The 15119-nt window shown below is 31.7% G+C and overlaps 1 protein-coding gene across 1 annotated transcript in view; it reads left to right on the top strand.

Moving 5' to 3' along the window:
* Positions 1-15119, top strand: part of LOC100207767 (E3 ubiquitin-protein ligase Hakai) — a 47427-nt gene that overhangs the window by 15269 nt on the left and 17039 nt on the right. The window contains exons 4-5 of the mRNA XM_065818368.1: positions 11058-11144; positions 14147-14208. Of these exons, the coding sequence (XP_065674440.1) occupies positions 11058-11144; positions 14147-14208 (149 nt within the window). The remainder of the gene's footprint in view (positions 1-11057; positions 11145-14146; positions 14209-15119) is intronic.

The following is a 15119-nucleotide window of genomic DNA, read 5'->3' as shown; positions in this document are numbered from 1 at the left end:
GTCATTAAAACTTTACGTTATTGAATTTTTTTTTTTAAACATCTTCGCTTCCAACAAGGCTTCCCCACCACGTCCCTGGTAGTACCGCGCTCAACTTGTTCCTCCGCGCAGCGGCCTTCTTTGTCAAGGTTCGTGTTTCGGAATTATAGAGTTGAGAGAGGGTTATAACCACAAATAAAGTAGCCTCCTCGTCTGTAGTGGCCTTCTGGGCCTTGGGGAGGCGAACTAACAAAAAAAAAAAAAAAAAAAAAAAAGGCTGCAGGCAGCCACTAATTAAAGTTGGAAGTTACTTAAAGAGAAAAGATGAAGATTGTAGAGCAAGATAATGATTGATGGACGACTTAAAGGATTGCAAATTATATGAATCAGGAAAGCAAAATGAAGGAAGCGAATTCCAAAGAGCTAATGTTCAAGGAAAAAAACTAGATAAATAAGCGTTTTTGGAGCACTTGGGAACAGTCACAGAAAAAGGATGACTTGAGGTTGGCTGCAAGACCAGGTCCAACTGTGTTTACAATGCGTTTTTGCACCTTGTATAAAAGAGAAAGGGCATCATTAGAAGAACCGCCCCATATATGGCAACAGTATTCCATACAAGGCCGGATTTGAGATTTATAGAGATAGAGAATATAATCTGAAGTAAGAAAGTGACGAGCTCGATAAAGATATGCAACCTTAGCAGATGCTAATTTTGCAACTGATTTGATATATGGTTTCTAAGGAAGATTGGAAGTAAGAGTTAATCCTAGAAGATGAAGAGTAGATGACTCATCGAGTACATCACTGTTCATAAATATAGGAAGATCTTAATTATTGCGATAACGATTGGCTGAAAAAAATTGAGTTTTATCTGTATTAAAGTTCACCAGCCACTGTGAGCTCCGTAGCAGAAGTGAGATCTTTTTCAAGCTCAAATGCCCCCTCCAAGCAATCAAAGAGTGTTGGTTTCTTATCATGACAAGAATAAATGGTAGTATCATCAGCAAACAATGCCACCTTAGATGTGAGAATATCTGGAAGATCGTTAATGTAAATTAAAAAGAGTATAGGGCCAAGGATAGAACCTTGAGGAACCCCTGAAGTTACAGAATAAGAAGAAGAGTGCTGTCCATTGAGGACAACTTTTATACTACGATTGGAAAGAAAGGATTCAATAATCTTAAAGATGCTGCCGGATACACCATAAGAAGAAAGCTTATGGAGAAGACCAGCATGCCAAACTTTATCAAAAGCTTATGAAATGTCAAGAGCGATGGCCTTAACCTCTCCACCTTTATCTAATGCACGATAAAACCTATCAGTTATTACTGTTAGCAAATCAGCTGTAGAATGAGAAGATCGAAATCCATATTGATGGTCAGAAAGTAAGTTATTAGATTCAAGATAAGAAATTAAGTGTTTGTTAATTAAAGACTCAAAAACCTTGCTTATGATAGCAAGAAGACTAATAGGACGGTAGTTAAACAAATCAGATCGCTCTCCAGAATTTTTGAAGATAGGGATAACAGATGCAGCTTTCCAGCAGGCTGGAAAACAAGATTCTGATAAGCACTTGTTGAATAGTTTTGAGAGTATAGACGACAGCTCCGGGGAACACTTCTGCAAGACAATAAAAGGTATGTTGTCTGGGCCACAAGCTGTAGAAGAGTCTAGGCAAGAAATCACTTTAGATACAGATGCTGGAGTTATGTGAATGTCAAGCAATGGATCAATCTGTTTGTTGGCAATATCAGGTAGAATGCAACTAGTGGAATCAAGAAATGATATTGATGAAAAGTTTTTAGCAAACAATTCAGCTTTGTCTTTAGGTGAGATGACAAAGTCTGAACCATACAAGAGAGGTAGAGTTAAAGATTTGCCCTTATTATTGATATTATTAAAGATTCTTCAGAAGTCACGAGAGCCTAGTTTTTGAGATGAGATACGAGATTTCATGACCTGAGAATAGCTGGTTTTGGCATCAGACAAAACCTTTTTACAGTTGTTTCTAGCAGTAATAAACAGACGTCTGTTTTTTGGAGAATTGTTTTGCTGATAAATATGAAAGTAACGGTTTCGATTGGCAATCGCAGCAGCACAGTGTGAGAAAAACCATGAAGGAGAGTGAGGCTTGACCTAGAATTGTCGAGAGGGAACAAAAAATTCAATGCCAGCCTGAATCCACGAAGTTATGTAAAAAGCACATTTGTCGACAGGAAGACAAAAGATTTCTGCCCAAGGGCCATCACAAAGAAAATCACAGAAAGAATCCCAGTCAGCTTTACTGCAGTTGTAAGAGGTTCGATAATAGGGGGATTCAGGTGATGAAGAAAAATGAGATAATAGTTTTAATGAGATCAAACTAAGATCAGAAGCACCTAAGGGTGAATGTGGAGAAACTGAGCACTGACTATGATCAGAAACAAGACATAAGTCAAGTAGAGAAGGTAAATTATTTCGGTTGTCAGAAAAGCGAGTTGGAAAGTTGACTATTTGAATTAGGGATTGAGAAAGGCAAAAGTTGTGGGCTTTAATGCCTGCAGAATCAGTGACACTAAAGCCAAGCCATTCAGAGTGGTGAGCATTAACGTCAGCGACAACAACTATATTAGCTGATGGATAAAGAGAGAGGGCTTGGTCAATACGATCAAAAATAATGTCAAAAAGAGTGCAATCTTGAGATGAAGAAGAGCGATATAGAACAAAGAGAAAGGCAATAGAGTGAAGTGGTGCTATGCGAAAGCACATGAAAGAATAGTCTGTGGATTCAAACCTAGTTTCACGATAAAAGGGTGAATTCTTACGAATGTAAATGCCCAGGCCATGCATGTGTCTATTGGAGTCTTTACGAATTAAAGGAAGATAACTATCAATACTAAGATCACAAGATGAGACAGCTGAACTCAAATCAGTCTCACAAAGAGTAGGTCTGGTGAACTTTGCAAGAGATAAGACTCAACAGAAGAAAAGTTACTTCGAAGACCTCGAACATTAGTGAATGATACGTTTAGAGAACTTGGTGATGATGATGGTTTTTTGTGTTTTATAGTTTTTGTGACTTTATTCATTTTTAAATTAGATTGAAGAACTTGACTCAAAGAATAGATAGTACTCAGAACACTGTTTAATAGCCCAAGCAATTGACTCATTACTACTAATAAACCCTAAGCCGCAACAAAGGGCTCCAAATGTGGCCTCCGCAATGCACACCAAAAGTACAAACAGGGACACCATCCATGCGCAACATGGCACTGTTAATACTTTGATATTTTTCAGCTGTTTATGGAATCAGCCTCTCTGAGAGCTAACACAGAGTTTGGGTAACCTGATTACCAGCTGGCCTCAGAACCATAAAACTGAGTTTTACAGCTGTACCCTCATTAGGAAATAATAGAATGAGTTGCCTAGTCATAAAAACAGAGACACAAGCAATACCCATGCATTGAGTCAAGAAGATCCACCATTCAACATCCTAAACTGGAAACAATGTACTAAAAATATATCTGCACCAGCCTAATAGATGAAGAAGGGGTGGGAGGCTGGTCAACAGATAGAATCTGTTTACCCCTTAACTCTTTGCCTAGGAGGCCTTCTACAAGACAGTAACCTAGATGGGTATTCTTATCGAGACACCATCTCTAGCCTTTTCTCAACCAAGAGCCCTTAGGCGGGGGTGTTTTAAGTCGGAGTTGGCATCTCCTAGCCTTTGCCTAAAAAGGCGTATCCTACAAGGCAGCAGGACATGAAGCAGATTGTACTGGGTTACATTTTACCAGTAGCAGGATAACCTGATCTGACTTTGAACTTGAATCTGACTATAAACCTGAATTGACAATAAACTTAAAATAAAATATCTTATTAATAATATATTTACATCAAAATAGATTTTTTAAACTATTATGACAAAAAATAATTTATATATTTAAAAGGAATTTATATATTTAATTCCTTAAGATAAAACTTAAAACACTTTATTTTCTTTAACTAATTTTTAACAATAACAAAAAAATTATACAAACTGTTTCTTTAGCAAAAAATCTATTAGTTTACAAAAATATATTAGTTTGCGGTTAAATGCTTTTACTTACGACTTTATTTCTTCTGAATAAATGTCACGTTATCAAAAGATAATTTAAATATTCTAAAAGATAAAAGTTTTTGCGTAACACAAAAGTGCTGAACGCATAGGCAAATTGCCTTTTCGCAAGCAAAATGCGAGCTGCGTAATTTTTCTTAACAAGGCCTGTAACGGGTGATGCGGAAGTTATCGGACAAAATAAAAACGTCAATAACTTATTTATAAATAAAAAAACAAACTACTATTATATTTTTTTAAAATAAAGCATTTATCTTTTAATAAAAATATATTATTTTTTATATGAAAAAACACCACCATCTGCAATTGATCTCAGTTTTGTTCAGACGCCTTTCATATGCGACTGTAATAAGTTTAAATCAATTTCTTGTAGTTTTAGTTTGATGTGATCAATCAAAACTTGCTCTGTTGAAGCTTGCCAATCTCCCTCATAAACCTTCTGTGCCAAATGTCCCCAAAAATTTTCAATTGGTCGTGCTTGAGGCACATTTGGGGGATTGGATTCTTTATCAACGTAATAGACATATTGGTCCATCCAATTTAGAGAATCCTTAGAATAATGAGAACTTGCTAAATCTGGCCAAAATAAATAGTTAAAGTCTCCATGATACTTGTGAATAAATGGAAGAAGTTGTTTTTCTAAACATTCATTAATATAGATTGATGAATTGATCGCTACAGCCTTGGAAGTGCGAAACAATGGCTCGGACATACCAGGGTCAGATATGGCTATCCACATTAATAATTTTTTTGGAAATTTCTCTTTTCCTATAAAACGAACACTTTCTGGGCATGTCTTTTTGTTGTTTGTGTAGTATCCAAAATTTCCAGGCATATTGTCCCCTGCAAAACAAAAGTATTTTTCGTCATCGATGACTAGAAGCGATTTTGTGTTATAGAGTTGGTTGACTAGTTTCCTGCTTCTTTTCTTTGCCTTTATTTGTTGTTCTATAGTGTATTTTGGAGTCTTTTCACTTTTTCTATATTTAATATTCATTTTTTTTAACTGACGACCAATTGTCGATTGATTTTCACCGAATTTAATACCTATTTTTCTCTGACTGATCCCTTTTCAAATGTTGACAAGTCTCGTTAATTCGGCTTTCTTTTCTCTAGTCCAGGATGTCGGACGACCAGGGTGCTTTCTATCAGAAAATGATTGAACAGTTTCAAGTCTTTTTAGGTTATCATATATTGTACTTCGAGCAAATCCTTCCTTTTCCAAATGATTTACGATTTTTTTTTTTTTAATGTTAGGTTTATTTGCAAAAAACATTTTTAGTTGCTTTCGAAAAGATTCTTGTTCAGCTGTATTTAACCTCATTTTAAATAATTGTGTTTCAAATAATAAAGTTTATATTTTATAGAACGTTTATGCCTACGCATAAAACCACAAAAACTAATTATTATGCTCAAATAATGAAATTAGGATTTGTCCGATAACTTCCACATCACCCGTTAGGCTGTTGTTGTGTTGTTGTGGAAGGCATATCACACAAGTGCAACATTAAACAATGGTTTTCTAAGACCTTCTTTAATTAGGCAACATGGAAAAGTGACAGAAGAAAAAAAAGCTGTAGTAGTTAGAGTTTTATGGTATGTGTTGCTCTTTAATAAGGCCATTAGGACTTTCTGCAACACCAAAATAAATAACACACACAAAAAAATGATTGCAATCAATTAATGAGTTATATAATTTATATATTTTATATAAGATAAAAGAAGGAGTGCTGTTTCTAGACAAACAGGGGAGAGTGAGAGTATTTGATAGGGTGTGTCAAGGAAGATTAAGGTGATTTGTACATGTAGAGCATAAATCGAGATCAAGGATCGAGTTAAATTATCGTGAGTTGCAATATCTGAAAATATTTCTTATTATCAAATTCTCGGTTTATTAAAAACTGTCAACACTGTCTTAATAAAATGGTCATTTTATTGTATTGCAAAAATTAATGAAAAAATAGAAAAACAATATTTACTACTCAGGGGTGGATGCAGGTTTTTAGTTTACCTGGTCAATAAAATGGCACCATACGCCATGTTGTAAGTGACCTAACTACACCCAGTGTGCAAACAAACAAAATTTAAAGGATAAAGGAGGGAGGGAGTAAGTAACAATTTTTGTGATTTAAGAGAGAAACTAATATCTTTGTTTTCCTTGTCTTTGTGCGAACACGATTTAAAACAAAGTTAACTAGTTGTAAGGTTGTTTTTAGCATTTTAACTAATATGATCCTTAAGTATGGTAAAAATAAAGAAACAAAAAAAAAACCAAATAAGAGCCTGACTTGATAAATTTTGGTCTTTTTTCAGTCAGATCACAGTTTGATCTCTCAAAATCTATTATCTCATTCTTCTTCATTATCTGAATCCCCCTATCATTGTATCTCTTACAACTACCTCAAAGTTGACTGGGACTCTTTCCGTGATTTTCTTCATTATAGCTCTTGAGTAGAAATCTTTTGTCTTCCTGCTGACAAATGTGCTTCTTACATAACTTCGTGGATTCAGGCTGGCATGGAATCTTTTATTCACTCTCGACAATCCCAGGTCAAGCCTTATTCTTCTCCATGATTTTCCTCACATTACGTTCTGCAATTTCCAATCGAAACTGTTGCTTCCATATCTATCAGCAAAACAGTTCTCCAAAAAAACAACAGGTGTCTGTTTATTACTGCTAGAAACCATTGTAAAAAGTTTTTGTCTAACACCAAAGCCTGCTATTCTCAGGTCATGAAATCTCTATTTCATCACTAAAATTAGGCTCTCATGACTTCTGGAGAATCTTTAATAGTATCAATAGTGAAGGAAAATTTGTTATTCCACCTCTTTTGTATGGTTTCGACTTTGTCACCTCACATAAAGACAAAGTTGAATTGTTTGCTAAGAACTTTTCATCAATATCATCTCTTGATTCCTCTAGTTGCATTCTACCTGGTTTAGCTGTCAAACAGGTTGATTCATTGCTTGACATTCGTATCACTCTAGCTTCTGTATCTAAAGTGATTTCCTACTTAGACTTCTACTACAGCTTGTGGCCCAGACAACATACCTGTTATAGTCTTGCAGAAGTGTTCTCCAGAGCTGTCATCTGTACTTTCAAAACTATTCAACAAGTGTTTATCAGAGTCTTGTTTTCTAGCCTTCTGGAAAGCAGCATCTGTTATCCCTTTTTTCAAAAATTCTGTAGAGCAATCTGATTTGTCTAACTACCGTCCCATTAGTCTTCTTCCTATCATAAGCAAGGTTTTTGAATCTTTAATTAAAAAACACTTAATCTCTCATATTGAATCTAATAACTTACTTTCTGATCATTAATAAAGGTTTCGATCTTCTCGTTCTACAGCTGATTTGCTAACAGTAATAACTGATAGGTTTTATCATGCATTAGATAGAGATGGAGAGGTTAAGGCTGTTTTGATATTTCTAAAGCTTATGATAAAGTTTGGCATGCTGGTTTTCTCCATAAGCTTTCTTCTTACGGTGTATCTGGTAACATTTTTAAGATTATTGAATCCTTCCTTTCCTATCATAGTATAAAAGTTATCCTTGATGGACAGCACTCTTCTTCATATTCTGTAACTTCAGGGGTTCCTCAAGGTTCTATCCTTAGCCCTATATTCTTTTTAATTTACATTAATGATCTTCCAGATATTCTCACATATAAGGTGGCATTGTTCGCTGATGGTACTACCATTTATTCTTGTCATGATAAGAAACCAACACTCTCTGATAAAACTCAATTTTTTTAGCCAATAATCAGATAAAACTCAATTTTTTTAGCCAATTGTTATCGCAATAATTTAGAGCTTTCTATATTTATGAACGGTAATATACTGGATGAGTCACCTATCTTTCTTCAAGGATTAACTCTTACTTCCAATCTTTTTTGGAAACCATATATCAAATCAATTGCACAATTAGCATCTGCTAAGGTTACATCTCTTTATCGAGCTCGACATTTTATTACTCCAGATTCTATTCTCTATCTTTTTAAATCTCAAATCTGGCCTTGTATGGAATACTGTTGCCATATCTGGGGCGGATCATCTAATGATGCCTTCTCGTTTCTCCGCGCAGTGGCCTTGTTCGTCAAGGTTCGTGTTTCAGTGTTTTAGAGTTTAGAGAATGTTATACTACAAATAAGTAGCCTCTTCGTCTGTAGTGGCCTTCTCGGCCTTGAGGAGGGGAATTAACAAAAAAAAAAAGTGCAAAAACGCATTGCAAACATAGTTAGACCTGCTCTTGCAGAAACCTTCAACCATTATCACATTTTCGTAATGTTGCTTCTTTCTCTTTTCTACAATTACTATAATGGACACTGCTCTAAAGAGTTAGCGTCTCTTATGCCATCTACTAAAATTTATTCTTATGTTACTTGTCATTCAATTTAATCATTCAAATTAAGTCTCATCCTTTTTCTGTGACTGTTCCTAAGTGCTCCAAAAACTCTTATTCCTCCAGTTTTTTTCTTCAAACATCAGTTTTTTGGAATTCGCTTCCTTTATCTTGCTTTCCCGATTCATATAATTTGCCATCTTTAAAGTCGTTTGTCAATCGTTATCTTGCTCTACAATCTTCACCTTTTCTCTTCCAATAACTTCCAACTCTAATGAGTGGTTGCATGCAACCTTGTTGGAAGCAAAGATGTAAAAAAAAAAAAATAAATAAACAGAAAATATATTTATATATGTATGTATATATATATATGTACATATATATATGTACATATATATATATACATATATATATATATATATATATATATATATATATATATATATATATATATATATATATGTACATATATTATTTCTTATTGTTTTTCATATAGGTTATGCTACTTTTGCATCGAATTGGTAAAACATTGCTGTTATGTTTTGAATTAACAAAACAATTTCAAGAACATTTTCAGAACATTTTCAATCAAATTTTGAGCTATGCTTTGATGTTAAAATTAAAAATGCGTTTTATATTTTACTCTACATATCATGATTTAGCAATAATATTCTTTTTTGAGAATACTTTAGTTAAATCCTGATACAACGGCGTACATTTGCAACCAATCAAATAACTGCTGCAGATGCTGTAAAGTATAGTTTACACTGCAGAGTTTATTTTTAAACCAATCAGATTGCTACTTTTAGTAGTGAGTAACTAATTACCTGTTCTAATTTTCTCATTTTCTGCAAAGTATGATTTACATTAGGTTTTTGTAAAATAATTTTTTCATCCTCTGCATAGTTTTCACTGTAAACTTTTTCAATATATATATTTTAACAAAATATAAAAAATTGGCAGTCTTATATTTAACGGATGGTAGACGACTTAATATCAATATTTATACTTATTTGTTTACCCTGTTAGTTGCAGCACTTGACATGGTTTAAGTCCGCCTCTGCTACTGCAAAAATAATATTAGTCAAAACTTACATACTTTAAATCATTGTTTGTGGTGATTTAAAACCAGGTAGGTGGTTCAAAACCAGGTGGTTTAAAGATTGTAAAAAAAAAAAGTTATTTTGAACCTTTAGTTATTTTAAAGAAAAAACTAAAGGTTCAAATATTTTGCATTGTTATTTAAAAATTCGACTAATAAGAAATTATACTGAAGCTATTTGCTCGTTGCATGAAACATTAAATTTCTGTTTCGAAAAAATTTTTAGGGAAACTTTGAGGAATTATTCATTTAACAATTTAAATGTTTTAAACTAGAAATTAATTAATTGATAACAAAAATAGTAATAAAAAGGATATGTTTTAAAATAAAATATTAGAGTTTTTTGTTTTGTTTTAAAATGAATGAAAATTTTTTTCAGCCAATCGTTATCGCAATAATTTAGATCTTCATATATTTATGAAAAGTAATGTTCTCTATAAGTCATCTACTCTTCATCTTCTTGAATTAACTCTTACTTCCGATCTTTCTTGGAAACCATATATCAAATCGATTGCAAAATTAGCATCTGCTAAGGTTGTATCTCTTTATTATGCTTGACACTTCCTTGCTCTGGATTCTATTCTTTATCTCTATAAATCTCAAAATCGTCCTTGTATGGAATACTGTTGCCATATTTGGGGCGGATCTTCTAATGATGCCCTTTCTCTTTTAGACAAGGTGCAAAAATGCATTGTAAACATAGTTAGAACTGCTCTTGCAGCCAACGTCCAACCATTATCACATTGTCGTAATGTTGCTTTTCATTCTCTTTTCTACAAATACTATAATGGGCACTGCTCTAAAATGCTAGCGTCTCTTGTGCCATCTGCTAAAATTCATTCTCATGTTACTCGTCATTCAGATAAGTCTCATCCTTTTTCTGTGACTGTTCCTAAGTGCTCCAAAATCTCATATTCATCTAGTTTTTTTTCTCGAACATCAGTTCTTTAGAGTTTGCTTCCTTTGTCTTGTTTTCCTGATTTATGAAATTTGCAATCTTTTAAGTTGTCTGTCAATCGTTATCTTGCTCTATAAACTCCATCTTTTCTCTTCCAGTAACATTGAACTCTTATAGTGGTTGCTTGCAACCTTGTTGGAAGTGAAGATGTTGAAAAAAAAAAAATTCATAAAAAAGTTCAAATTTGATTTTATATATTTTTAAACTCCTCTGCCTTTAAGTTTGTATACATATCTGCTAAAGATTTACTAACGAGCATATAATTCATAGAAAAATATTGCATGAAATTTAAATAAGATATAAAAGTATTTTATATATTATTTCCCAATTTCTTATATTTAAAATATTTGATCATCGCTAAATTCCCTTAGATTGTTGTGATTTGAAGTTGTTTTTTAATATTACATCATACTTTATGCTTTATTTTTCTAGTTTTATCTCATGATTTATAAAATGAATTAAGTATTAAAGTTTAAAACGTAATTTTTATTAATAATAAAAATATTTGTAATAACATGGTTTTATAATTAGATTTTATATCATAATTCAAGACCCTTTTTTTTTTTTTTTTTTTTATGTTTTAGATTATGTCTGTTGGTGAAAAGATACAGAATCCTGTTATTCATGTTTGTGAGAGGTGCACTATGCCGATTCTTATTTATGGCAGACTGGTGAGGAGTTCTTTTAATTTAAAGAGTTTAGTAACTATAAATTTTTATTCTTAATTTTTAAAGTTTTATGATTCACAACAAATAAAATTGGGTGCTTGTAATTTCTCAATATTATAATTGAAGCATTAAATGATCCATTATGAGAAATTATTTTTTCTAACCTTGAATATCCCAATAATGTATATTAGGGTGATCTTTAAAACAAGATTTTTGAAAATAATTTGCTCCTACCTTCTAAATGTGTTCTATATAAATCAAAAACACTAGATTTAAAAATTAAAAAAAAATATTTAAAGCAGTTGCTCAAGACCCTTAAACATCAGGCGGGTCCCTCATATTATTTAAAAAAAAGCTTCAAAAATATGTCAATCTGGTACTTAAAAGAAGCGAAATTAAATAAAAATTTCAAAAATAATAATTACTTTTTTATAAAAAAAAAATTAAAAAAATTATTATTACTATTGACTATTAAAACTTTTTTTTTTTATTTTTAGTTAAAAAAAACCAGAGGTTTTATGCCAGAAAATGTAAAATGTTTTTATACAAATTATTATTTTTCCCTTTGTAATTAGTGAACTTTCATAGCTCTTTGTTTGCTAATACAAGGTTGCCTCCACTATCTGATAAAATTTCTTTTGGTGTTCTTCTTTGATTGTTTATCCTAAAAATTTTAGAAAAAAGTTGTCGTCAAATCCAAACACTACTTCAAGGTAACACTACTTCAAGGTAACACTACTTCAAGGTAACACTACTTCAAGGTAACACTACTTCAAGGTAACACTACTTCAAGGTAACACTACTTCAAGGTAACACTACTTCAAGGTAACACTACTTCAAGGTAACACTACTTCAAGGTAACACTACTTCAAGGTAACACTACTTCAAGGTAACACTGCTTCAAGGTAACACTACTTCAAGGTAACACTACTTCAAGGTAACACTACTTCAAGGTAACACTACTTCAAGGTAACACTACTTCAAGGTAACACTACTTCAAGGTAACACTACTTCAAGGTAACACTGCTTCAAGGTAACACTACTTCAAGGTAACACTACTTCAAGGTAACACTACTTCAAGGTAACACTACTTCAAGGTGCTTGTGAAGACAAGCTAGTAAACTAACATTATCTTGTTTTTGACCTCTTTCTTGAGTAGTTATTTTTCCTTTAGTACCTTTTGAATACCTTCATGCTCATCTACAAATGTTTCGTTGGTAATGGTGCCATTAATTTGCATTGCTGACTTTGCTTTTCTTTGCTTGCGCTCGGAACACTCCACTTCCCTTTCTGTTGCATCTTAACCTTTTTTTGGTTTATCTATTTGAGGCGATAGTTTTAATAAAAAACTAGTTTTGAATATTCCTTTGTTATTTTTTAATCATTTGTACTCTTCCGCCTATGATTTCTTTTGAGCATTTATGATTAACTTTGTTTTTTCATCATTAATTTCCTCCATTGAGAGTGTTCCCTGATGCTGAACATTTTTCATTACAGTTGTTTTGAAAACTTTGTACCCAGACTAAGACTTGTGTTAACCCTCTTCAACTTGAATAGTGAATTCTAAACGCCATTCATCTGTGTTATCTTTGGATTTAATAGCAAAAGTAATAAGTATTCTTTACTTAAAGTATTGTTTTATTTTCAATTCCTTTAAAATTGATTGGTTGATCATTGGGATTCCTCTTGTTGGATGAAATCAGGTCCACAAATTACTGTTTTGTAAATTGCTTATTTTTACCTCTCTAGATGAAAAATCTGCAAGGTTTTTCCCTGTCAGTACGTAATGCTATTGTTTTGGATTTGAATGAGACTGAACTTTGCCAATTCTGTTTGCAATGAAGTTCTTGTATCTTCTACTTGGATTTTTAATCCTGGATAACATTTACACTATCTGACCAAAATATAACATTTTTCACTTTTATTGTGCAAAGGCAAAGCTTCTATTATGGAGATGTTTCAATTCTAATGCCGCACTCAAACATTTACATAACATTCCAAAAAATGTATATTATGCCTACTAGGAAAATATGAAATTGCACAAAGTTTATTAAATCAGAATTGATGTTTAAATGGAGAAAAAGAAATAAGTTTCTCTTGGAACATTTCAAAAATAAGTAAAATTATAATAAAAGAATTCCCTTTGAAAATATATTAAAAAAGCAGAAAAATCTTTTTATAATGTTAACAAATATTCCACAAATGTATAAAATTCCAATTAGGTTTGAAATATTACAGTAGTAAAGGCATTTACGATTTCCTGTAATATAATTTTTGTTATAAATTGAAACTTATTTATTTGAGCGTTCATTTCTGATCAGCTTTTATTGATTAAATACTGTGTAAAATAAAAATTTTGATAGCAAAAGGTAATATAACCAGGTTGTGTTGTTTTTAATTTTTAATTGCTTTAACAAGATAAACACATGATTAAAGTATTGATTATTGTTTCATTTTTTATTTGAAATAGAAATGAGCTTGCTAAGAATAAAATACTTAAAACTTTAGTAACAGTTCCAAACATGAACTTATCCAAACATTTCTCAAATTGTTTCTAATGCAATAAAAAATTTTTATTTTAAAATCAATTCATAAAAATAAAACTCAAGTTTGAATTATTTGCAAATTATTTAAAGTATTTAATAATAAATTATAATTTTTTCAGTGTGTGAATAGTTTTTTAAAAGACAAAGCTAAAATAATTTTTATAAGGCAACTTTATTTACAACTTTAGTATTCAATTTGGAAAATAAAATAAAAAACTCTATTAAGACTAATTAAACTGATGATGATGCAATGTATGGTGATACAAATAATAACATTGATAATATTTTTTTGATAAATGTTAATACAAATGATGATATTGGATGATGTTTTTTGATGAATAGCGATACAAATGATGACAACGGACGTAATGATTATCTAAGTGATGATGTAAAAATAATAATTGATCTATTTACATTTTATTGGCTTCTGTGAGATGAAGTTATTTACTTTTTTTTTAGAGTCCATGTAAACATGTGTTTTGTTTATCATGTGCAGAGAATAGCAATGGGGAATGTGTAAGGTCAGATGTCACAATAATTTTCTTTAATGTTTTTAACTCCTGCTATGTATGATTATAAGTTGTTTGATAAAATTTATATTAAAAAGAAATAAGCTATAATTATTAATTAGCTAAATAAATTTTCAATTTTTTGTCTTTTTTTTTATGGATATTTTTTGAAATAAAATATTTTAAATAAAAAGTATAAAAAAAATAGTCAAGTTACACAAAGCCACAGCCTTGTTAAGCCCATCATCAGCTGAGTATATGCATTTATACCCAACTGGTATGTCAGCTACTTTTGTGTGTCATTTACAGTAAATGATGAGCTGTAGTAACTACCATCAAAATTTTTCTTGTAGTTGTTTAAATTTTTCACCTGATATTGTGTTGATAATATTATCTGGCAAAGCATTCCAGTCTTTTTTGGTTGTTGAAAAATTGTTTAACTTTGCAGTTCCTGATGATCTTGCGATAAAATCCAATTCAATGTCCAGCTCTGGGTGCTGCTGCAAGACTTAACCTGTCAGTCAATTAAATTTAAATCGTTCAGAAGTTTATATTGTTGTATAAGATTGCCTCTTTGCCTTCTGTCTTCAAATGTAGTTCATCATTTTGCATCAAGTTTTGCAGTCTTGACTTTTTAAACTCTGAGGAGCTTTTGAGACTTTGTGTCGTATTTTTTCACCTTACAAACAAGTTAAGGGTTCCAAGCTTGTATGGCAAACTCCAGATGTGGTCTAATATATGCTATATATATATATATATATATATATATATATATATATATATATATATATATATATATATATATATATATATATATAGTTTTTTCCATATGTCAGTGTCTTTTGAAAGAAATGTGTGTTTTAGAATTCAAAGCATGCTATTTGCTTAGTTGGCTATATTCCACTACTGAGCATATTTAAGAT

This window comes from Hydra vulgaris, chromosome 14 (genome assembly GCF_038396675.1).
Source record: "Hydra vulgaris chromosome 14, alternate assembly HydraT2T_AEP".
Lineage (NCBI taxonomy): Eukaryota > Metazoa > Cnidaria > Hydrozoa > Anthoathecata > Hydridae > Hydra > Hydra vulgaris.
Note: the sequence above shows the minus strand (reverse complement) of the source record. Positions and strands in the feature narration are given on the sequence as shown.